Here is a 24729-nt window from a genome sequence, read left to right as displayed (position 1 = left end):
ATAGTAAGGAATAAAAAACATTTCACTCTCCCACTCTTTTCTCCCTCTGCCTCCATCGCTCCAAGCAGTTAGGATAAGATCGATTTTTTATAAAAACATAGGCCCTGCTTACTACCTCCTTCTCTTCGTTACACACTGTGCCAAATGGAACAACAAATACCCACTAGCGTAGGATCCACCTCTAATACCCACTTAGATAATATACCTTGCTCTTGCTATAAGCAACGAATGATGTCAAGAGAAAGACAAGTGGACGGACTCATTACTCTATTTGATCCGTGAGTAACCTAATCTTGCATGCGCATAAATGCAGGTCAACAGTCATAATGTACTCCTGCGGTCCTACCATAAGAAATTTAGAAGGAACACTGAACAACAGCACCAGGAATCAGCAGTTGTGAGACCTGTTTGAGGCGTATGGCTAAAAATGGAATTTCCACAAGTTCCGGTAGTACCTTTTAGTGCCTATTTGTAAAGTAGGTTTTGGGATTCAATTCCTTAGAAATCAGTATAAACTTGGACTAATCCTAAAGGTTCTAGAGCTTCCAAACCTGCCCTTAATAGCGTCTCCAACAATGTAGTCAGCTTATTAGCTATAATATTATCCATGACACAGTAGATAGCATAATAAACAACCTCTCTAATAGACTAATTATAGCACACTCTTCGAAACTAATACGGGTCCACATTTAATATGATTATAAAGATTGCATGTGTCTTGAAGTACGATTAAACTTACTACTAGTTAATAGCTAGCTTTTATCTATCCTCCTTTATTCTACCCAGATCGACCAGCAAACCACGATGACCAGTGTAAATTCATGCTTGAAAATGCATGCACGCTCTAGCCAGATCGACCAGCAAACTACGAGTTTTTTAGATAAAAGGGAGTTTTATTTGATTAAGCTAATGAAAATATTTATGTCTCTACATGTTGCCGATAATTATTACAAACGTTATCGCTATGTCGTAGACACCATCCTGGCATCCTCGACCGTGCGCCGTGGAAATGAGCATATGCCTCCACCAGTTGCTGAGAGTTGCACTATGTTTTGCTAGTTCGGAGGGTAGGGCAAGGCACTCCATGTCAAGTAATAACCGGCATGCTACTGTACCTCACTTCAAAGGCGGGGAAAACAGAGAAACCATGCATACATGCATGTTACACACCTTGGCATGCATGCATGCCCAGAAAATCCCTCTAAAAAATGGCATGCCGTTGCATTGCACCCCTAAGCCAGCCCTTGGATAGTTGGATCTCCTCCTATAAGTACGACCTCCCACTCGCAGCAATCGCATTAGTGTGGAAGCAGCACGCAACACTGTCGCCTCTCCTTGCATATAAATTACTGTAGGTGACCACTAGCCAGAGACCAAAGCGCGCGAACATCACATCACCTGATTCCGACCGGTGCCGATCGATCGATGGAAGGCGGCCTGAGCCCGGAGCGGCACGCGGCGGCGGAGCCGGTGCGATCGCGGTGGACGCCGAAGCCGGAGCAGATACTCATCCTCGAGTCCATCTTCAACAGCGGGATGGTCAACCCGCCCAAGGACGAGACCGTCCGCATCCGCAAGCTGCTCGAGCGCTTCGGCGCCGTCGGCGACGCCAACGTCTTCTACTGGTTCCAGAACCGCCGCTCCCGCTCCCGCCGGCGCCAGCGCCAGCTGCAGGCGCAGGCGGCGGCGGCGGCGGCATCCGCCGCCTCCTCGTCCTCGTCGGGCTCGCCCCCTGGGAGTGGCGCCGGGCTCGCGCCCGGTCACCACGCCGGCTCGGCTGCCTCATCGCTGGGGCTGCTTGCGCACGGCGCGGCGTATGGCTCGTCCGCGTCCGCGTCGTGGCCGTCGTCCCCGTCGTCCGCAGGGATGATGGGGGACATGGACTGCGGGGGCGGCGACGACCTGTTCGCCATCTCGCGGCAGATGGGTTACGTGCACGGCGGTGGCTCCGGCTCATCGTCCTCGGCTGCCGTCGCTCAGCAGCAGCAGCAGCTCTACTACTCGTGCCAACCTGGTGAGCGCGGTGCATGTATATTCTGCCGATCTTCATGTATGCATAGTTTTTTTTTTCTTCAACCATCGATTGACTGATTCATCCATGCATGCATCACAAACCCAAAATTCCGTGTTAGTAAGCTGTGCTAGCTTGTGGTTTCATTGCATATAGACACAATCTAGCTCAAAGAATTTATGGAATTGGTATCTTGTTTGATGGTGTTAATCCATTTTCCTTCAGAAAATTTCTTGTTGTTTAATTTTGCAGGTTCAGAAAAAAAAACTTATTCTTTTATTAGCCCTTCGCTGCTCTTTTGGATATACTGCCAAGATATAAGATCGTATTGCCTACTAGCTTGATCCTTTGCAATATATGCATGCAGAGCTAGCTCGTAACTTAGGGCCTGGCCCATAGGGCCCGTTTGGAAGAGGGGGCATATTGCTCTAGGAAATTTTAGGATTTAGATCAAGTTTATACTAACTTGTTGATTGCTCGTTCTCTAATCGTGCCATTGTGAACAACGGTAGATCAACCAGACCACAGAAAGTAGGAGAGAAAGGGGAGGGGCATAAGTCATGTACTCATGTTTCTTTGACTGGAAGCTCACCTGCTAATTCAGACAAGACTGCTTTGTGCTAGGCATGTGCTATTATATGCGGTATACAATGCTAGTAGTTTGACGCATGCGTGCATGAAATATACTAGTACCCACACATGCCAACAAATAACATGTTTCTCTCATGCATGTGCAGCACACGAACGAAATAATAAGTACGAGTAGTGTAGGATATCAGTTATGCAAAAGAGAACTTGTAACCACAAATATGCTAGTTCATCGATCAATACATGCATGCATGGTCAAACTGCCGATCGAAGTGATATATACACTCCCAAAAAGTTCAATTGGCCGTCCAATAATTGAAGTCATTGCATGCAGCTAACTAGGGCGTTACTTGATTTTGTTGCAGCGAGCATCACGGTGCTCATCAATGGCGTGGCGACGGAGGTGCCTCGGGGCCCGATCGACCTGCGGTCCATGTTCGGGCAGGACGTGATGCTCGTCCACTCCACCGGCGGCCTCCTCCCCGTCAACGAGTACGGCATCCTCATGCAGAGCCTGCAGATGGGCGAGAGCTACTTCTTGGTCAGTACTCTAGTTAATTTCTAGTATATTTGCATCCACTGCTTATATATATGATCGAGATGCACATTTGATGCGTGCGTGGATTAATCTGTTGTTTTCTTTCCTAATCGATAGGTCACGAGGGGCTAGTTGAAGATTGATCACCGGTATCAGGTTCGATGTGCGTTATTGTGAGATGCATGGTGTCAGTTAACAGTGAAACGAACTGAAGCTTGCCAGGATATATGCAGCTAGCTGGCCTATGACATCGAAACTTACGTGTGTGATCGAGAAGCGTGCAGCAGTGAAGCATGCACGCATGATACGAGCAGTATATATATAGCAGCAATACAGATAAGATTGTACTATGCATCCATATCATCTATATGTGTAATCAATCATATAAGTCATATCATTGCAATTTGCAACCATTTACGTTCGTTATGTTGATGTCCGTGTCTGTGACCATATCGTGGTTACGATTCTTCGATAGATTTTGCTGTGGAAACTCCATGTCTGGACTGATTCTGAATCGAAATGTAATGCTGATGATCTTGTATGGATCGACGTCGATCGTCAGGCAAGCGGCCGGACGCTGCTGGTCAGGATTTGATCACGAAACGAACGAGGACAGTGCCTAGTATAGTTGTTGTTGCCGAAGGCCGAACGGGAGGCGCCGCGCGACGGCTGGGGCCGAGGATTCACGGCGGGCGGACGTGTCGAACGCACTCGCAAGTGGCGAGCTCACCGCCGCCGCCGTCCAAAAGGAAGGCAGCGCGTGTCCTGCTCCTGCGCGCTGTGCGTCGGTCGTGTTTCGACGCGCGCGCCGTGTTTGGAACCTTGGATCCGGCGACCGGTTAACCAATCAACACAGAGCTCTTCCCGGTTTGGACTAGTCAGTAGTCACTTCGTTTAGAAATATTATGTATAATTGTTTTAGCTCAGTCTACAAAGTTATATTTTAATTAAAGCATTCTTATAAAATATATTATTTATAGCTATAAAACATGTATAGTGTGAAATTATTTGAAATTGTGAACCTATTTATATAATTCATATAATTTGATTCAATGTTAGTCAAAATACATAAAGTTTAACTTTTTTAAAAAATACGTCTACTATTTTTGAACGGAGAGAATACGTGTGATATGACTAATAGTCAAACAAAAATAATTTTTTTTCTTGGCAAAGAAAACTAAAATACTTGGCGCATATTAAGTGAGTGGCAGTAGTCCACAAGCATGGTCTCAACTTTCATAGCGTTATTGCTCTGCTCTGCAATCCTCCCTGGCTCTGCTTTCTGCCTAACACAGACAGGACCGCATCAAATTCCAAATCTGACGAGGGTGATCCCTGGCTGCCTAAATGGCAATTTTAAAAATGGAGTGCCGACAGAGTGAAGCTCTGGAATCAAACAAGCTAGTACTACAGAGAGACAGATTTAGTAGTGATCAGCCTTTTTGATCAAAGACAAACACTGTCTTCGCCGGAGGAACTTGGAGTGTACTATATTTGCATTGCAGAAGAAGAATTTTTCTATATATGTGCCGAGGTGCTCCAGGCTCAAAGCCAAACGATCCATTTCGACCGGTGGCAGAGCAGCTTGTGTAACCCAAAGGGTGGTGGAGCATGATCGAGCACGCATACGAGGAGGGAGGAGCACGCGATTCGCTGCACCGAGTCACTTGTCACATCCACAAAGAGCTAGCGTACTGAATCACAAAGGGAGCTTGACGACTTCAGACTTCTGTACAGAGATGTTGATGTCAAGACGGCGCAATAGAATAAAAGAAGATAAGGGGCATCTCAACTAATCACAATGCAAGTCTTAAAAGCACGGAAGCATTAGTAGTCCTGAAGCTTATGGAGTTGGACTTCTACTCAGTGCTCATCACTCATCATGGATGAAAACTCAGAGCCTTGAGTAGACACAGGCAAGAAAACCATAACAGAATTCTTTAGAGTGGAGCCTCTTGTCAGAGAGGACTTGCTTCTGAACCTTGTCCAGTAAATAGACCATGCATTGGCCACAACGCTGAAGGATCAGCAGACTACAACGATTTAAGGGAACCTATTAACAATTATTTTTGTACAACCAAACACATGCTAAAAACCTGATCATGAACCCAATAGGTTGGTTCATGCTCCGCAAGCAAATCATAGAAACTGTGAGAGAATACTCTTCGAATAGTACAGGTGCGCTGCCCCGGACATTAGCGGCACCTACATTGCCAATCATTGTACAGACTATAGAATTTTCTTAATACAACATCTTTGAATAATATCACACAGGTTCAATAATATCATGCTGTCTCCTGAAAAGATTGCGAGCGCGACATAGCCGCAGGATTTGTTTGCAAGACTCGAGCAGGACCGGATACTTGCTCTCTGCTTTTGGGTTTGGACTGGAATGGTCTGAACATGCCTCTTTCACCAGGTTCAATCCCAAGGGTAGTCCAGATTGAACTCTTTGCAGCTTCATCAGGATCATCGATCCGAAGCGTTTTTGGAATCCACAGGCATCTCTCTGCCTTCTCATCACCTTGAGGTTTGGAATCCCTCGAGTGCTTTCCCAGGACAGGAGAGCCACTATCTGAACATGTGCTACTGCTTGTCGGAGATGATGCAGACACGCTAGAGCTAGGTCCAAGCCATGGTGCACTCCATGCGCCGTTAGGCCAATGAGTAATGAATGGCCAAACAGAAGGTGGCATTACCGGAAACGGAATCGGCGGACCACAGAAGCCTGGTGCCATTACTGGCACCATTGGTGGCACGCTCCATTGAACATTACTTGTGTTGCCATTTTCTGAAGAATTTGCTGCTTCAGCTGGGGCTGGGTATACCGGTGCTGACATGGCAGGAATGCCATTCCATGCTGGACTCCATGGGTACACAAAAGGACCAGAGAAGCATGGTATGGGATGCATGGAAGTGACTCCATTACAATGCCCAATAACTCCATTTTGATGTCCACTAACTGTTCCTTTAACTGGTTCACTCCGAGGACTATCTGATGTTGTTGTCGAAGGTGCACAGGTCTGGTTTTCTTCATTTCTGGGTTGCACTGTTGAGGCAGGGTTCGCACTCTTACTCTGCTCTCCAATCTTAAGCACAGAGGCCATGGAGTTGCAGAGAGGGGAATCAGGCCCAAAATTAACTGCTGCTTGGTTTCCTTTGCAAGATAATGGAAAGAGGGAAGCATCTCCAACAGGAGTTGCTAGACTGCTGCCTGGAATCAATATGCTGTGGCAATTCGCACTGGAGCTCTTACTCTTGCGCCTACCAGCGCCGACAGGGATGTTCCTCATGCTTCCACCTGCAGTCCAGTACCTCTGACAACTCTTGCAAAAATGCCTTGGTTGCTTAATGTTGTAGTTGTTGTAGTAGCAGAACTTTGTATCCATGCTGTTGCAACGAGGACATGGCAGAATTTTGTCTGGCTTCTGAAGGACCTTCTCTCCGCTCAATTCATCACCCTCGGTCCTAGTTGTTTCCAGTTTGGACTCTGATCCAGTCATCTCATCATTGCTGGGCGTCGGATTCTCACACTCACTGGAACTATTCAGGCTAGAACTATTCGTTTGACCAAGTTCTAACTCCTGATCTGTGCATGACTTTTCCTCTGTAATCGTCATCATGTCTTCTGTGTCTTTGCATGAATCCTGACATATTCATAAATACGAAGTAAAACAAGATGTATTGCAACAGCCGCAAATATGTTCTGTCAGAAAAATAACTAAAATCATAGAATATAAAAATCCCAAGTACTAGAAGCAAGCACACATTGTTTATATCGAAGATAATACGTATAGTACTTGCTTAAACAGCACACAGTTGCGATACCCTCTACACTACAATCAGTGATTATCTTTAACACATGCTTTGCATATGCTCGGATTCTTGGCTTGCTAAAGTTCAAATGTTCTCAAATAACAAATTAGATTGCCTCAAAGATCAAAGTAGGTGGATTTTTAGTGTTGTATCACAGAGATCGCCATGGAAACCAAAGCATCTATATATATTCCACAAAGATCTGGCCAATGACGACGATGTCATTATCTTCATTGCAGCTAACTATATCTTAGTTGTGGCATTATTAACAGATTTTTCCCTCAGCTACAATGTAGTGGCTGTTAGTACTTTAAACACTGTCACAGCATATGGTTTTCACTTCTCAGGCATGGTTTGTCATGGTGAACTCCAGCAATTGCATTGTGGGTGAAAGTTTCAGACTTAATTCTTCATATTTTTGGGAAATATGAGCTCAAGTCAGCACACTGCGGCAACTGAATCCAACACCATAAATGGTACTCCCTCCGGTCAAAAATACATGATGTTTTTTACTTTCACGGTCTTCGACATGCAACTTTGACCACTATTTTATATTAGAATATAATTATAATATCTAATAAAAATATAGTATTATGAAGTATTTTTCAAGACAAATCTACATGTATGATTTTTATGTTTCTAAACTAAATATTTTGGAGGCTATTGACAGTCAAAGTTTTAAAAATTTAATCTAATCTTGGTCAAAGCATCAAGTATTTATGACCGGAATGAGTACTATGATTTTTGCTTCCGACCTATCTAAGGTTTCACAATAGTTGAGCTCTATGGCATCAACTTTTCTAACTTAAAACTGTTTTTTAGATAAAGGAAGTATATGTTAGAACCCGTGCCGAGTCTGGAACTTGAACCAGGGCAGACAAGACAGATTCCACACAAAGGACCCTAACCAACTGAGCTATGCTAGTTCACTAACAGAAGAATTGTTAGTGAGATAGAATCGTCCACAATTAACAAACTGATCTTTTGTCTATGTATTCCTAGCTGAACTGAAGCATAATATGGCAATTAGCAGACACAAAACACAGTTGAAAATTGCACCAAGTAGCTAAATCCAAAAGTCTAACAATGTGTCTATCAACCCTAACCTAATCACCCTAGGATATGCTAACCAGTACAGGAGTCGAAGATATGGAGTAATTATCCACCCCTATAATCATCAACACGGAATAATCAGAACTTGTCTTCCTGTACTAATCGGACTATTCATGAAGAGAAGATAGGCTATTTAGCATCGAAAGGTTTCTCGGATTCGGAGCCTAGTACACATTAACACCACCGAAAGTGTCCAATCTTTACCCCTCCGTTGATCTTTCCGTCTTCTAATCGCATTTACCTCTTCCCTTGGCCCTTCTCCATGGAGCACGTCCACGGATTATAGATTATAGGCCACAGACCCCCCTTCCGTGTCGCGTTCCTCGTCGTCGTCACCAACGGTGCACGCGGCCACCGCCATGAACTCGTCCAGCGCCCCCGCCGAGATCGCCGCGCATGTTGCGCGCCAACAGACCCGCCCTCGTCCCCGCCGCGCGCGACAACACAGGAAAGCTCCGGCCTTTGCGCGTCCCGGTCATCCTCGTGCTAGAAAGCATCCATCCTGCCGACGCCCTCACCCGCGTTGCTCGATGCCGGCGCTGATACGAAGGGTAGCCGGCCCCGATGGTGGGCTAGGGCACCACTGCCGCCAACTTCTACTCGTGGATGACAGGCGAGTAGAGCAACCGAGCAAAGACTTTTGGTGCTCGTGCACTGCAGCCTCATCGCCATGTTGGATTCTTTGGTTCAGGCGTCGAGCAGGTCGGGAAGACAAATTACAGCCGTCGTAGAGTAGAAAACAGGCAAATATGCTCGGATAGTAAAAACCACACTTTTTCCTCAAATCAAATCGCGGAAAAGAAAACGACGGAACAGTTCATGGACTGAAAGGGGCAAAACAGAGCAGGCTTTGATGAGAAATCAAGAGAAACAGTATGAATTGACACGAGCTCACCTTCTCCGGCGGCTGCGGAGGTGGACGGGGCGGCTCCAGGTGAGATTCCGGCGACTGAGGGGACGTGGCTCCGGCGAGCTCCATACCATATGGGCAAGATCCGACTAGTGGAGTTGGCACAGCCAGAAAGGGGGGAAAGATTTGCCCATTTGGTCACGCGTTGGTGCAGCCACACCCCTGCACTGTTACTGGAATTGCATAGTGGTCCTGTTTTCTAACGGGTCGGATGCAAAGCCTATACATCATGTTAAGTTTGTATTGTTTGTCTTTGTCCCTACTAATATTTCTTGGAAAAAATTATCTGCAGCAATATGGATCTAAGAAGAATGAAATAAGTTGAGTAGCACATACGATGTCCTTTTTTCTCCTGATTCTTGTTATTCAAAGCGTCAAGAGCCGTCGACGGCTTGCGCTGAGAACAGATATCTAAAATGAAAACATTTGCACTAGAGATTTTGCACATTTAACATAATAAAATGACTGCTCTCGATTCAAATTTGGCACTTCGAATTTTGCTATTATCCTTTCAACTTAGAACTCTAGCTTTCCTCATGAGTTTGAGCAGCTGATAGTTGGAACTTCGCTAAGAAAAGGCAGAGGCCAATTGCAGGACGTATCTATAGAGTAAATTTGGGCAACCAAATATATCATTAGAGTTGTTGTAGAGCCGTCTTAAGGGGACACTACAACAAATCTACTTCGGCAAATATGGTGCAGGACGAGCTTTAAGAGAGGGGAGCAAATGAGATGAAAAGGGGAAAACACACTGCATGTGTAGGAATGCCAAACGTTGATAAGTTTTTAGGGGATGTGCAGATGGAATCCAATGTAGAATAAATAGCCTGTACTGAGAATCTAGCAAACACAAATTGCAAATGCTAGTCCTTCACAGGCGTTCGCATTTGGAGAATAGACATGGACAGAATAGCGAACCGATTGAAAGTGAACCGGTGAGTTATCGATACTGGTGTCCAAAGGATTTGTAGTTATGAAATAGTGAAGGGGCAGTTCAACAAAAGAGACGCCTGTGGTTTTACTTCACCGGGAGAAGCCGGTGCCCGGCGACCGGTTGGCTCCGAGTCAGCAAGCGGGGAGCAATCCTGGGCCACGAGTTCTCCCTCCCGCGGGGCCCATGCGCGCCAAATCACCAGGTGTCCAGCGCCCGCGGCTGGCGAAACTTCTTCCCGGGGAAAGCGACGTCGATGTTAGGTGGGCCCGAGGATGCCTTGGACCCGCATGTCTGCGACTCTCTTTGGAATTTCAGCATTTATTTTTTGTATGGCATGTTTGGTTGTTATGCAAACTTTACCTGTTAATTGATAATATATATTACAACATAAATTAATGGAAAAGTATATTTTTAAAGATTTTTTAAAATCATATTATGCTCTATATTTTGGAATGGAGAGAGAAAGAAATAAGGCAGATGCTATATGTTTTTTCACTCTATAAATGTCAGTAGTTCAGTTGCAATCAGACAGTTCTTAGCTCGTATTTTTCCTCCCGCTCCTTTTCTTCTCTACATGAAAACAGAGCAATGCTCCCCCACCTCGCATGCTCTCCCACCATATCCACACATATCGCCCACCGCCGTGCTAACTGCCTCGTTTTGGAGCTTCTGCCCCTGCATCGGCCCATTTGATAGTTCCATCGTCCGCGGATGACAACATCCCCGCCACCTAGTCACCTCGCCCTTACGCCCACCTACTCCGTCAGACCAACCTATCGCTTGTCGATCTGCTTCTAAACCTGAAGATAGTGAATCCCACCGGAAAAAACCTCACCCTCCCTTAACCCCCCTGTCAGGTGCCAATGCGCCATTCTTCGTCGCTGCACAACATCCGGCGTTTTCAAACACCTGAAATTTAGAGAGTGAAGAAATAAAGCAAAACAAAGACCCATTAGTAACATACGAGTTGATGGATGTTGCGGCAAAATTGTTCCCATGTTAGCCATGCAAACCAAAGAAGGTAGGGTCCTTCATGCATCCGGATATGGGCACGCATGCCTCAGTATTCAAGCACGGCCTTTTTTATTTCTTGCTCCATGCAAAATCATTTTAGACCTTTTTGGCAAAATTTGTTGCGTTTATCTATCCACACATCCATCCTGGCTTCCCTGCAGCCACACAGTAAAGATCTTTTTTCATACAAATTGCATGTTACAACATGCAAGGGTACTCATCACACGATCACACGTTCACAGTAAAGATCTATATGAGATCTATCTTTACACCTTTGCAAGTTTAGGGTGTGTAGTCTGATCCTATATGAGATCGTGCAGAAACAGATATGGTACACGCGTTTGGTTGGTTAAATCGTCTAGAATGAAACCTCTTAGAGATTGCAGCATGCTGAACTGCTGGGTAAACCAAATTTGGTCGAACCACGCATCGTCCACGAAAGAGTGTCCGCTGCAAACAGTGATATGATAATCAGTCTTTTTGTTGCTTTAAAAATTCTAAAAAATTGTATGTGTTTCATAATTCATGTGCAACCCATTTTAATTAGATTTATTTAAAAATATTATGTAAAATTTAAACTAAAATTCTCTAAAAAAATATTACTTTAATAACTTCTAATAATTATTAGTGCATCAAATAAATTCCCAAAAAGCTAGAAAATTTCACTAATATTCTTCTTATGTAATTGACTAATTTGTAAAATTATTTTTAACCCTAAGTTATATGATGAAAAAATAAACTCCTTTATAATGCTTCATTTATATACAATATTATCATCCTCTGTAGCCAACACATTCACACAACCAAATGGAATCGTGTGCCAAGCTATTTTATCTCATACAATCAACCGAACAGATTCTCAAATTATCCCATATATATAACCAAATAAATTGTTTATACCACCTTATTCAGGATCATTTCATTTAACAACTAAGCGCTACCTAAAAGACTGAGGCATATAGTGCACACTTGAAGTCAAGGATCTATTGCTTAGCAAAACTGTTTTTCTCGTATGGGTGCAAGCGTGGTTATGCACTTGTTTTAGGACATTGGTTATGCAATTTAGCTCTTGATCAAATATGTGTGTTCTGGATCACGAAAGGAATGATGTTATAGCCGCATGCTGCGAACGAAGAAGGTTGATGTGTCGATATATGATCCGGATTCTGATATTACTGATGGTCCAATGGTAAGCGAAACTGACAGAGAATCTTGAACTTTTCAGTCGACAGAGGACTAGCATATCCATCGTAGAATAACATATGAGAAGTCATGCCGTTCTCAAAAGAAAATGGTGAAAATCATGCTTCAGACATACTGAGAGTACCGCTTATTTTATTATAAAGTGGTTAGCAGTCAAAGAAACAAAGCCCAAAATGAAAAAAAAAGGTGAGAAAGAGACTGGTGGATGGAATATGGCCATGGAGAAAACAAATCCACCACAAACAACAAGAAGCAAGCAGTGTCAGCGTTGGATATATTTATCTGGCCGAGGAAGGAGCCACTCCAAACTGCCAATCCGCCCCATATTTTCATTTCTGCATCTTGGAAATAGCACAATGACCAACAGCACTCAGCAGCTGTATAGCAGCGCTCGCAGCACGGAATTGGAGAATGCAAGTGGCACTGAAAAAGGAAAAAATATTCGTGTGCATCCGCTCTGAGCTTATCCTTCCCGAAAAGGTCATGATTCATAAAAGGAGTGGTCATATACAGTGTGCTTTCTATTTCTATTGCCATGTTGTTAAAAAGGTCATGATTCATGCCGTAACAACTGTCAAGGATTTTTCTTTATTGAATAAATAAACTGGTAGAATAGGCCGATGTGAGCCCTGCCAACATGAATCAATCCATCTCAATAAGAGATGAATTTTTGTGAGACAGGTAGCAGCCAATAAGCACTCTCACTGTATTTGGTGCGCATCACCTGTCTGCTTATCTCAAGTCTGAACAAGGTGTCACACTATTCACTACACTTCCATGTACCTATCGATCACGAGGGCCCGGATGCCTACTGTACATTCATGTGAGAAGCGCATCCGTACGTGTGTATGTACAATGTAGTACCCGGAAATCCAACAAGAAATCATATATATGCTCAGATATCTAGAGTATGTACACTAATATGTACAGTTCCTAGACAACCTAGATATGGACTGCTGGAGTATGGACAGACAGTTCTGCTTAATTCAGTCTCAGCAGAGAGATTGTTCATCATTAACTGAACACAGAAGACGTACGGCATATGCTGCAATTCTTTGCTCGGCGCCACGCATCCTTCAGTTCTTCCCAACAGGTTGCAAGTGCTGGAACAGGCTGCCAATCCAAGGAACAGCATCGGACTTATCAAATGCCAAGGTCAGCACACTGATGTCAGGAAAAAAGAAACTGCTACAGCACTTCCAAACCGTGATCGAGATTTGCTAACCACCTTGTGATGTGGGGCGCCGCGATTGGGAAAGCTAAAGCAAATAGAGTCAATGTGACAAGAACAGATGTCCTGACATCTATCATACACAGCTATAGGCCTACAGTTAAACAGCTGTAAGAGGAGAACATATATCTGCCTGTGGCTCTCAAATGCCCTCATCGAGAAAGCACCGTGTAAGGCTGTTCAAATGGCCACGCCTGTTAAGCTGGCCCAATGTTCAACAACCTAGGTTCGGCTTAAACACGGTATGGCTGAGCCAAGTTGGGTCGAGCTAAGTATGGTATGGGGCCACAGGTCGTGTTCAAGCTAAATGCACGGTACGACCCGACTGTTTTGAGTCGGCATGCCTCGATCCGACTAGACACGATCAGCCTGTGCAAGCACGCACACGGAAGCGGTCCACTTGCCCGTTTAGGCAGGCCGTGGCATAGTTGGACTGTCTAGAAGCCATTATGTGTGAGGTCGACCCGGTTGGGCACAAGTGACACGGGAAGACACGTGGGAGCACTCGTTATTTTAAAATTTTATAGTCTTTTTTTATTATTTGGGCTAAAAAATCAAAAAATTACAAAAATCATTATTTTTCACTATACATAAGTGATCGATATGCCCTTACATTTCACACCAGAAATAATATTTACTCTCTTATTTCATCCTCTCATTCTTGTTTCAAAGTTCTCGAGAACTTACGATAATTTTGCAAAATTAGTTTGAAGAAATCTTGGTGATTTTTTCCTTAGTTGTTTTTCTTGTTTTATTATTTATTTTATTATTTGATTATTTTTAATTTTGAATTTTTGAATTTTTTAGTGTCATTCGACGTTGATCATGGATGTATGTGATCATGATCGTAATACATGCATCGATCTTGATTTTTTTCTTTAATAACTCATAGGGGACTACGTCCTCTTTGATAGCAGTTCTACAGGTGATGATGGATCCAACGGTGAACCTCCAATTGGTTCATATGCAGTAGCACCTCCATTGTTAGGCTCTACAAGTGTGCATGCATCAGCAAGCACCGGTACTAAAAGATTAAGAGCTAGTACTTCTGAAATTTTACAAGACTTTGAAAGGTTCTACATATAATAAGATGGGATAAGTGTCAAGTATGAAGTGTTATATTTGCAACCATGAATTATCTATATAAAAAAACCATCAAATGGAACAGTACACTTGAAGAGACATGCCACAACTTGCAAGCGAAAGAATGAAATAGTCATGAAGTAGACGATATTGCAGTACAACCCCAACAGCTCTATTAATCATTGGGATATGACTCTGCCAATGCTTGAAAAGATATATACCGCTTTATTGCAAGAGCGGATCTACCACTCAATATAGGTGAATCTGTTGTATTTAAAGATTACATTAAGCAAACTCATAATCCTAGATTTACGTATATTTCTAGATAGACAACTACTAGAAATATGGTAAAATACTATAATACATATCGTAGCAAGGTTAAAGAATTGTTAGAAACATGTATATTTTTAGTTAAGTTTATCAAGAGTTTGTTATCCAATATGTTATTTAGTAGTGCGTAATATTATTAAAATTGCTACTCATTTAAACAGTTATAAAAATAACAATCTTCTAAAAGATTATGTAGTTTCTATAAAATCTAAAATTTTAAAATATTGGGAAAAAAAATCCTTTCTGGTATGTCTTTGCCTTTATTTTAGATCATATAACTAAAATCACATGTTTTTTTAGAGTCCTCACAATTTTAGGTGATGCTCTTGACCATGATTATTCTACTTATTATACTAATATTCGTTCTAAATTATTCTATATTTATAGTAAGTATGAAACAAAGTATGTCGTAATTTGCCTGCAACGCCCTCCGCTAGTACCCATAACAAGCAAGAAGATGACAATGTGGAGAACATATTTGGTGGAGGTTCTTCATCAAGAAGTTCAGACTCTTTATCACGATCATCTATGAGTGCTAAAATTCCAACATTCGAAGGGGAGCTGACTATCTTCATCGACAGCGATATTATCATTCATAAACAAAAAAATCTCAACATACTACAATGATGGTATGAACATAAGACGAATTATCCAGTGCTTTTAGCGTTAGCACAATATTTATTAACGGTTTCCGTATCTACAATTTTTTTTGAGGTTGCCTTCAGTTTTACTGAAAGGATAATCGAAGAGAGAAGAATAACTCTATCAAGTGAGATGGTGAAAATACTTACCATACTAAAAGACTGGAAATAAGCTAAAGCACGAATACAACATACTGCTGAGAACACTGAGCTTGAAGCTTCATTCAAAAATTTGTATCTAGATGCTAATGAGCATGTATAATTTCTAATTTTTGAGCTAGGTTATACTTTTTTTTCTTTTACTAGAAATATTTTTAATGAGGTAACCTATCAATAAAGTTTATTTTTAAATTTATTATATCCCCTATTATTTCTATTTTTATTTTATAATTTTTTAAAAATGGTATGAGGCCGTCACCCTCTCTCATCTTAGTCTATAAATAGACACCATCGGTCCATGCCAAACTCTCAGACTCCTAGAGATCTCATTCCCATCTCTCTTTTTCTACTTACTAGCCAAAGCTACTTGTCTACTTCAACAAATCAACTTCATATTTTCATTTATGGATCAAGATATCGAGAACTCGTGTGCATGGTTATGCCTGTAATAATATTTTGAAAAGATCTTTAGAGAAATTAATGAGGAACATGTAAGATTTGCTAAGTGCAATATATGTAGGTATGAATTAGATGCTAGGTCTACAAATGGAACGAGCTATTTCAAGAATCATATTAAACATTGCAAATAAAATTATGGGGTTTCTAATAAATTCATGTAATTTTCAAAGAATAGTCATATGTTGTACTCTTTTTTTTTCTAATAGAAAGATTTTTAACGAAGCAATCAATGAATAAAACTCATTTTAATTTATTTTCTATAAAATTTTTTATCCATATTAAAAAAATTGTAGCTATTATTTTTATTATTTTTATTTTTGAGTGCTGCCGGAGTGCGGGTCGACTGTGCTCAGCCATGTTGATGAGCCGACCGTGCGTTACTGTGCTATCGGGCCACCCATGCATCATGCCTCCACCGTGCCAGTCAGGTCACCTATGCGGTATGCCTCCATTGTGCCCACCAGACCGCAATCGTTCTTGGCACGATATGGTGGCTGATAGACCATGTCATAAGCCGAGGGCGTAGCATGCGAGCCGGTATAGCACGATTCATTACAGTAGCTAGGTCTATCGGGGCAGGCCAGATGGGCTCATACCGGTCCAGCCCGATAGGCCTATTTGACACCTCTGCCGTGGTGTTATTTGCTGCACCACAATGCCATTTGCACACCAGGTAGCGAGCTGTAGGCGTGGATACACAGGTCCTGCCTCAGTTACCTTCAGCTAACACTGTCTTACAAATTCCGGAGCGTATTCTTCAACGCCGGTTGGTGACGTGTGGGACAACTACCATCGCTGAAGTGCTCGTCAAGTGGTCGTCTACACCGGAAGAACTCGCTACCTGGAGGACGCCAAAGCTTTGTAGCAGCGGTTTCCGTATGCGCTAGCTTTGGGGACAAGCTGGTTTTCAAGGGCGAGGGACTATCAAGGCTCGTCCGCCAACGGCGCTACCACAAGAGGAAGATGCAACTGCGCCGAGGAGGACGGGTCGCCAGACTTATCCCAACTCGTGTGTGTGTGGAGATGAGTGGGCTCGGTGAAGCATTGTAATGAGAACGATAAATGGCAGAGTGGAGAGAGAGAGTGGGCAACGGATATGAACACTGGATATTTCCCTAAATACAGCTATCTCTCCCGCCTCTAGCTTCTTCTTCCTCGCGCATTCTTCTTCTCCCAGATGATCTGCAAGCTCTACCGATCCATCCACTAGAGTTACCCTAACATACAGGTCTACAGTTAAAATAGTGTCAGAGGAGAACATACATCTGCCTGCGGTTCTCGAATGCCCTCATCGAGAAAGCACCGTGTGGTGTTATTTGCTGCACCGCAATGCCATGATAACCGACAACTAACACAGCTAGTCCATAGTAGTTCTACCCAGATCTTACTACAAATTAATGGTTGACATGGCAATTTTACACCTCATCTCGTTCGTGCTTTAATTTGGTCACTCATAGGAAGGAAGAACTGTCCATTTTCACTTGCCCTTGCTGCTACGAGGAGGAAGAGACCTCGCCTTGCCTGCATGATCAGTTCCAGCTCGACCCATTCAGGTCAATCTTTCCACGATCGCGAGGCCGCCTGCTGCTTATGCCGTTGATGTTGAGATCCAGCTCTTGTTGCTCATCCGAAGCAGGTCTCCTGCTCGGCTCTTCAAGAAATAGGTACTCCTCGCGGCTCGTGCTTGCTCCTCCTCTGTCGTTGCCTGACCTCGCCGCCTCAGACGGCAAGCCTCTCGGAGTCGGAGCAGACAGGCCGATGGACAGCATGTCATGGTCCCTCTGGGACTGGGACCCCTCGCACGCGGTCAGGCAGCTGTCCACCGATCCGTCCCCGACGCCGAGCTGCTGCTGCTGGTGGTGGAGGTGCTCGTGTTGAAGGCGTTTCGTCGCCGAGACTTTCGACATCAGCTCAGACAGTTGCTGCGTCTCGGCAGCAGCTTCTACTTCTTGGCCATCATCAACATCGATGCTCTGCTTGGCAAGCGCCTCCTGCGCCTTCTCCAGCACCGACTGCAGGTACTTGCCCTGCGCTTCGATCCGAAGCTGCAGATGTCTCTGCACCTGTTCGATCACAATCCATCATGCAATGCATCACTTCACTTGTAAATTGCTTTTTAGTTTTTTGAGGATACTCAACTCGTCGACTTGTAAATTGTAAAAAAGCCGCACGAGCGTAAATACGCCAAAAAGGAAAAATAAAACAGGTAAATGGGCCCGTGGCGAGTCCATAGCAGACCCCAGACCAGAAAAATGGAATTGGGCTGAATCTGAGCCGCACGTCAGGTCGATCAAACGGTGCAGAAAAGCCCAAGTTGGTACCCAACTCCTTCCTCTCTAAAAAAAGGAGGAAAAATGTAGTGTTGAAGCAACGTGGTAATTGACTCTTAATGTGGTTGTTATCGGTGATCTTGATGCTCTGTAGTTGTATTGCTGCATTGCTTATACTAAGATTACAGTGTTAAGCAGAGGATTTAGATTACAGAGTTGGTGCGTACCTCTAGTTGCTCATGCAGCCGTCTCTGAACTTCTATTTGCATTTGGAGGGCTTCGCTTAAGTGCATTGACCTGATAGAATTTCTAAACTATGTTACCTTGTGAAAATACGACAAGAATGTTAACAGCTAACAAACTTCACTTCTTACCTGTTTATCTGGGGCTCTATGTTTGAGTAATTAGATGGTGATCCATTCCCTTCACATGGTTTATCTGTTGACATCCCGCAGCCTAATACTGAGACATGAAGGCAAGTTTACTATCTCACTCATTGCAGAGCTGGTACTTTAGTTACTTCAGATGTAAGAATCCTGTACTTACCATTCTTTGCATTGACAGCATTAGCGTGAGCTTGGAGATGCTTGCTAAGTCTGTACTTCTATGAGAAAAGCAACCGGCTTAGTTTGAGGCTGCAAGACATGTATCATGCAAGACAAATAGTTAAAAACTCCATATGTACCTGAAGATGACTCTTAAGATGGTACAGGGTTAGCCCAGGTATCCCCATGAGCCTCATAATTGTTTTCGGCGTAGCTTCTGCAAGAGTTCCGCATGCGGACTTCAGAATGTAATCTACCATCACTGTGTTTCTGCTATGTATGACATATATTTTTCGATCATATATATACTCACTGTCAGGCCCTCCTAGCTGATTTACTGCCTCCACAAAACGTTCATGCAGCTCGGGTGTCCATTTCAGCCGAGGTTTAGCGTCAGTGGAGAGGACGAGCCCTGAATCTCCTCCTCCTTGCAGGAGAAACTGCTTCTCAGGAGGTAAGCTAGACCTTGAGGACGGGTGTTGGTTATGGCTGTGGAGTTGTTGCTGTTGCTGATGATACATCTGGCACCACTGATTTCGTGTTAGTACACATCACAGGTGAATAAAAATCTTATCTTCCTTCGTTCAAAGAAACTAAACAGTAGATGCACATCTCACCTGTTCAGTTCCTGTTATGTACTGAAATGACTGCTTGCAGGCTGCACATTCCTGGGATCCTTTGCAGCTTTATCAGTGTTCAGTGCCTCTATTTCTAGCAACCAGAGAGAGAGAGAGTTGGGCTGTGATTTTCCGGGAGTGAGACAACCTTTGGCTGCTCAAACTAAACTACCTACCTCTTGTCGAGATCTAACGCAGAGTCCCGTCTTATAAGGCAGAGGGAGAATGTCGAATCATCTGAACAAACACTCAAGCCTGCCTGACTACCCAATCTTTGCAGCAACTGAAAAGAGATATTATCCTTATTCCCTTGGGGTATCTGTGGACCCTATCCTTATTCTCTTCTGTTCTGATTATACACTTGCACCAACTTTTGGTTGAAATTACTTGCCACATGAGAAGGGCGAAAGTGAAGCACAATCTTTTCTCCTCTTTAATTTTCTTTTGAAAAACTAGAGGAATGGAGCACCTTATTCTCACGACTCACGAGAGCTTTTGGGCTGTGGTCTGCAATCTGTTGTCTAGAAATTGCCAGTCTCTTCTATCAGAACTAATTCCAGTCTCCACTGGGCCTCTGTTTGCCGAAGTGAAATGAAAAGGCAACATTTGTGGCCAATCAGTACTTGTTAGAATTCATTATGGTCAGTGATCACATGAATTGTTTCATCCTACACTGGTGCAGTGTATATATTCAGAAGCATTAGACGCACTTCGGCTTAGGAATATCAGTTATGTGGGCAAAAGCTTGAAACTTCCTTCTTTTGACTGCTGGCATCCAGAAGAAGAATTGCTTCGAGCTTTGCGTAGAGATAAAGTGAAGGTTCCCATTCTATAACTCTTTGATGCCTTCTTGGGACTGCACAAAGGTAACGAATAACGGAATAAGCATAGAGTTCCCCTTTGTCTCCTTTGGCAAGCTTGGCACCTCTTCATCTACTAGGCCCAAGGAAGGTTAGTAGGGTAAGGAAATCTAATAGGCTGTATCCGTGGTGAACTTTGAAGCCAGTGCAGTAACTTCACCGTTCTATATACGGCATGCAAAAGTGAGCTTAAAATGAATTGTTAGTTCTCCGGCCGGTTGTGTGCTGTATCCTGCTTTTGCTTTACGCTTGCACTTGTTCTCCCCATGATTTGTCCTCCATGCAGATGCTTCTTACATGAGTAAATTGCATGCCTTTGCCTTTCAGATGGCCATGTCCCACAATGCTATCTAGTTATGATGCATCCGTCGTGAACACGCATGATTGCATCAGAAACACGCATGATTGCATCAGCGTTTCTAGTCCTTCTAAAGACCCGGGCATGTGAAGAATAAATGGAAAAGTTTAGCTGCAGCATCTCTAGGCTCCGATGTTTCTCGTAACTTGGTGAACCGAGTGCGGTTTCTACGATAGTATAATCAATCTTCCTTACGAACTCCTGTTTGTGTGATAATCCAGTTAACCTTGCATGCTATTGTCTCTCTCAGGGTTCAGGCCTTCTGCGCTGGACCCAGTGTGATAACTGAACTTTTGTTTGCATTGGACTTGGTGTGATAACCCAGTGTGCTATCGACAGTATTTTGCCACTTACAGCTAGTGCTGCTTCAGGCTGTGTTCCAAGGTAAGGAAGCCACACGTGCAGCAAGAATGATAACTCACACCAGATTACGTACTGCGTTCAGGTGCTAGCTGAAAGATCTTGGCGAGCTTGCTTGTGCACAGGTTCTTCGAATATATGCTCGTAGCTGCTACGTGGATCGATCAAGCAAATCTCTCAAAGTTGGCAAGCGAATCCTTGTCAGTAACCAGGTACTGATGATAGATAGCACTTGTACTAAGATAAGCAAATTAAGAGCCCTTGCGTGATATGGTATCTATACATGTACTTCACTGTTGAAGGTAGACTCGAAGTGAGGCATGTTTGCATATGTTCTATTCCAAATAGCGGCTTGATTCCTTCAGCAATGGCCGTGCGTTGTCAACAAAAGATGACGGATTGATGATCATACGAAGAAACTTAAACCCACGTATATATTCCTTGAGCATTGGTTCGCGAAATAAAGATGAGATGGAATGTGTTAGGCGTATGCTTCATGGAACGAATGAGCCTGAGCAGGAGGATAGCCTGGAGAGAAACCGGGAATCCAAGGCCAACCGTTGTCAGTGCAAGGGCCATGGGAGAAAGGCAGAAGCAGCTGTGCTTCTCTCTTCTGGGGTTATGTATCCACCAATAATTTAGTTAGCATTTTTTTCTTTTTTTTAGTACACCGCCTGGTATGAGAAAGCATGACTCATATATACGAGATTCCGCCTCATTCAGCACAAAACAAAGGCCACAGATTGGCCTTTGCTGCACTACTGCTGCTACTACCATGCAGCAGGAAGAGGATCAAGGTGCCAACCAAGACAGGGTCCCAAATCGAAGCTTGTGCCTCTAGGGCGTTGCTCATCAAACCACAACTGAAACAAGAGGGACACGCAGCATGTTTCCTTAAAATCTGGTGACAATATGGTAAGTTTATTCGCTCCTGCAACAGCAATATGATTTCCTTCCTTGCAACAGTCAACTGCATACATTTCAAAAACATAGCTGATTTAAGTTTGAGAACCAAGACAGTGATGATTAACTTCAGTTACAGCATTGCATCAGTGATGGTTAGTAAAGAATCATCTTAGGAAGCTTGCTAAAGCTTCAAAGGAGAACGCATAATAACCACAGAAGTGAAACCGCGACTAGACGTTAGCAATGTATCCGAGATTTGCATCACTGTTTATGTACAGACCTCTTACAAATTTAAATTGGTTATTCTTGTAAATAGTAAAGGCTTTGTTGTTGTTATTGAACTCTTGTTAAGTGTAACCATTAGCTAAAATAGATCATGGAATTACTCTATTGATTGCGTTTGCAATTCCCAAACAAGAGAAATATATCTTAGATTTCCTTAATTTTGATCCTTGAAATGTAGCATGTAGAAGTAATGGACATCTTTTATTAACCTGTATCATCTATGATATAACATTTCGAAAATAATGTGTGATAAACAACTACAGAATAATCATAGAAATTCTGTCCAGTCAGAACAATAGTACCATTCAGACCATTGAATTTCACTTAAGTCAAAATTAAAAAAGTTCTATAGCGTTAGTATTTTTAGTATGTCAGTATATGCCATACTTCACATCCTGCTTTAAGAAAATTCCAGTGGAACTCATAGCAGCAACTAAAGGTATGTGCCTCAAATTTAAATGCGGCAGGAATAATAATAGGAAAAGACACGAACCAGCATCAACATTTTCCATCACATCCTTCAAACCTTCACCTAAACTCCCATGACACAGCAACCCACCATTCCAGAGTACAATATATGCTGCGGAGGCATGATTTAACCACTTAAAATCTTTAACAGTGCCATATTGTTCCAGGCTACATGAAGAGGATGGTTCCACATCCTGTGTACCATAATTGTTAAGCAACGTTATAATCTTGACAAAAACAATTATTACATCTCTAACAGAAGCATGCAAACATGTTGATGATGCTGAAAACAAATCAGATCAATAAACAGCACAATACAGTGACGAGGATGGTTCCTTATCCGGCAACTTGAAATCAGCAAGCTGTGCCGAACTACCACAAGTCCTAAATACTCAGTGAGAAGCACATGCGAGGACATGCCCTTAGCACATTACTAACCAGCTTGTTCTTACATGAAAAACTCACTCAAAATTGTTGGGAAAAACTACAATTTAATCAGTTGCAGCAAAACTCATTCTCTCATTTCATGTATTACTGTACTAGACTAGATTGAAATCTAGCATACACGCATACTGTTGAAACTGAAGAAAATAGCATAACCTTATCAGTGAGCATGAAAGCAGACGAGAAGAACTGGATCTCACGGTCCATGCAGGCAGCTAGCACGGACTCGTCACGGGAGAGCGCAAGGAGAGAGACACCGGGGAGGGGCACGTCCGCGACGCAGCGGGTGCTCGCCTTACCCTTCTCCCGCGCCTCCTTACTGGCTTACGATCAACTCCGTCGTCCTGACAGCAATAAACCCTGTAAACAGAATGAGAAACCCTAGGTGGTGAGATCGAGACGGGAATGCTGAGCAACCCCTTGTTCGGTGATTCACTGCGAGATGATACCATTGGGGTGGGCGAGGAAGACAGCGGCGTGGGGGCCAGAGACGGCGAGGGGCAGGCGGGAGGGGACTGGAAGTCGAACAGCGGGAGCGGGGAAGAGGCGGTCGGGAGGAGGGGGATGGGGTCGCCAGCGAGGCGGAAGACGATGTCGGTGGTGCCGTCCTGCTCGCCCTCCACCTCGTCCGAGAGCTCCAGCTCGCGCGGCGGAGGCGCCATGGCTAGCCGGCGCGCGGAGGCGGTGGAGGCTTAGGGTTTTGGGCGGGAAGTGGGAGGGGAAGGATTTTTGGATTCGCGGCGAGGTTTAAGTAGCGGATGGCTTAAGCAGTGTGAGCGCCGCGGCGGGGCGGAGCGGGGGCGGAAGGATCCCGGCGGTGATGGTGGTGGGATCCTCCTTGCTCGTGGGGGCGGGGGCGGAAGGAACCACGGAGTAATGGACCTCGTAGTCGTGGGATGGGTTTCTGAGATGGGCTGACCTTGGACCTTTTCTTTGACCGGGCCACAAAGCCAGATGGCCCGGAGATTATTTGGGCCATCCAAACAAGGCCCAACTATATATTAGGAGAATTTATTTATGGATAGTATAAGGGGAAATGAATTGTTACCTGACACCTGTATTTAATTTTTTTTTCAAATCGGACACCCCAAATTTGAGGCGGATTCTGACTTATATTTCGTATAGCCAATTTTTTTTGCCCAATCAGACATTCATATTTGAGTCAGATTTTGTCACGTCCCGAAATCCATAATTGTGTGTTTTAATCCTAAAACATGCAATTTCAGCTTCATGTTCCAGTTTGGGTCACTGGAGCACTTCACTTTGAGTCAATGAGGTGGGAGAAGGAAAAACTAAGAGAAATAAAGGAGCTGGAAGCAAGTCTGGACTTTCCGCTAGGTAAATGGGGCCCACTTGGGTGGAAAATATCTCTCTATAAGTGGACAACACTCTCTCTCCCCCTAACAAGCTTGCCCATACGTACTACTCACCCACTCCACCAGATAAGGCTTTTTGAGGAAGCAAGTTGGAGTTGGCTGTCTCTCACTCTCTCTTTTAGGCTCCATTTTTCCCCTTTTGGATCCCTACCTCTGGGAGCAAGATCAAGGTACGTATGTGGTACTCACCTGACCACCAGCTCAAGGACT

At 43.8% G+C, this 24729-nt stretch overlaps 3 protein-coding genes and 1 pseudogene across 5 annotated transcripts; 1 reads left to right on the top strand and 3 right to left on the bottom strand.

Annotated features, from left to right (window-relative positions):
• Positions 1–1153: 1153 nt before the first annotated feature.
• Positions 1154–3563, top strand: LOC133892847 (WUSCHEL-related homeobox 11-like). The gene is made up of 3 exons (XM_062333814.1): positions 1154–2014; positions 2965–3140; positions 3255–3563. Exons 1-3 carry the CDS (start codon positions 1426–1428, stop codon positions 3267–3269), a joined length of 780 nt encoding a protein of 259 aa, XP_062189798.1. The 5' UTR covers positions 1154–1425; the 3' UTR covers positions 3270–3563.
• Positions 3564–5155: 1592 nt separating this feature from the next.
• On the bottom strand, positions 5156–9139 carry LOC133892743 (cyclic dof factor 1-like). Its single transcript, XM_062333685.1, has 2 exons — positions 8962–9139; positions 5156–6784 (listed from the first exon to the last, which is right to left on the bottom strand). Exons 1-2 carry the CDS (start codon positions 9043–9045, stop codon positions 5423–5425), a joined length of 1446 nt encoding a protein of 481 aa, XP_062189669.1. The 5' UTR covers positions 9046–9139; the 3' UTR covers positions 5156–5422.
• An 8030-nt stretch (positions 9140–17169) lies between these two features.
• LOC133893493 (myb-related protein 1-like) lies at positions 17170–19756 on the bottom strand. Of its 3 annotated transcripts, XM_062334523.1 has the most exons (7): positions 19463–19743; positions 19159–19366; positions 18986–19062; positions 18847–18904; positions 18675–18762; positions 18528–18597; positions 17170–18093 (listed from the first exon to the last, which is right to left on the bottom strand). In XM_062334523.1, exons 2-7 carry the CDS (start codon positions 19364–19366, stop codon positions 17560–17562), a joined length of 1035 nt encoding a protein of 344 aa, XP_062190507.1. In that variant the 5' UTR covers positions 19463–19743; the 3' UTR covers positions 17170–17559. The 3 variants fall into 3 exon arrangements, with proteins under 3 accessions (XP_062190507.1, XP_062190506.1, XP_062190505.1); XM_062334522.1 differs by having other exon boundaries at positions 18986–19375; positions 19463–19756; XM_062334521.1 differs by having other exon boundaries at positions 18986–19366; positions 19463–19746.
• Positions 19757–22501: 2745 nt separating this feature from the next.
• On the bottom strand, positions 22502–23997 carry LOC133893494 (nuclear pore complex protein NUP214-like; annotated as a pseudogene).
• Positions 23998–24729: the final 732 nt, after the last annotated feature.

This window comes from Phragmites australis, chromosome 15 (genome assembly GCF_958298935.1).
Source record: "Phragmites australis chromosome 15, lpPhrAust1.1, whole genome shotgun sequence".
In the NCBI taxonomy this organism is placed as follows: Eukaryota; Viridiplantae; Streptophyta; class Magnoliopsida; order Poales; family Poaceae; genus Phragmites; species Phragmites australis.
The sequence above is the reverse complement of the archived record's forward strand: the minus strand, read 5'-3'. Positions and strand labels throughout refer to the sequence as shown.

What these genes read in the sequence shown, in the direction of transcription:
- LOC133892847 (XM_062333814.1), top strand. Translation starts at nt 1,426, where the DNA reads ATGGAAGGCGGCCTGAGCCCGGAGCGGCACGCGGCGGCGGAGCCGGTG. An exon ending in CTACTACTCGTGCCAACCTG is followed by an intron (nt 2,015 to 2,964) that starts GTGAGCGCGGTG and finishes ATTTTGTTGCAG; the next exon opens with CGAGCATCACGGTGCTCATC.
- LOC133892743 (XM_062333685.1), bottom strand. Translation starts at nt 9,045, where the DNA reads ATGGAGCTCGCCGGAGCCACGTCCCCTCAGTCGCCGGAATCTCACCTG. An exon ending in CTCCGCAGCCGCCGGAGAAG is followed by an intron (nt 6,785 to 8,961) that starts GTGAGCTCGTGT and finishes TGAATATGTCAG; the next exon opens with GATTCATGCAAAGACACAGA.
- LOC133893493 (XM_062334522.1), bottom strand. Translation starts at nt 19,366, where the DNA reads ATGTATCATCAGCAACAGCAACAACTCCACAGCCATAACCAACACCCG. An exon ending in TGCTGTCAATGCAAAGAATG is followed by an intron (nt 18,763 to 18,846) that starts GTAAGTACAGGA and finishes TTCATGTCTCAG; the next exon opens with TATTAGGCTGCGGGATGTCA. An exon ending in ATAGAGCCCCAGATAAACAG is followed by an intron (nt 18,598 to 18,674) that starts GTAAGAAGTGAA and finishes AAATTCTATCAG; the next exon opens with GTCAATGCACTTAAGCGAAG.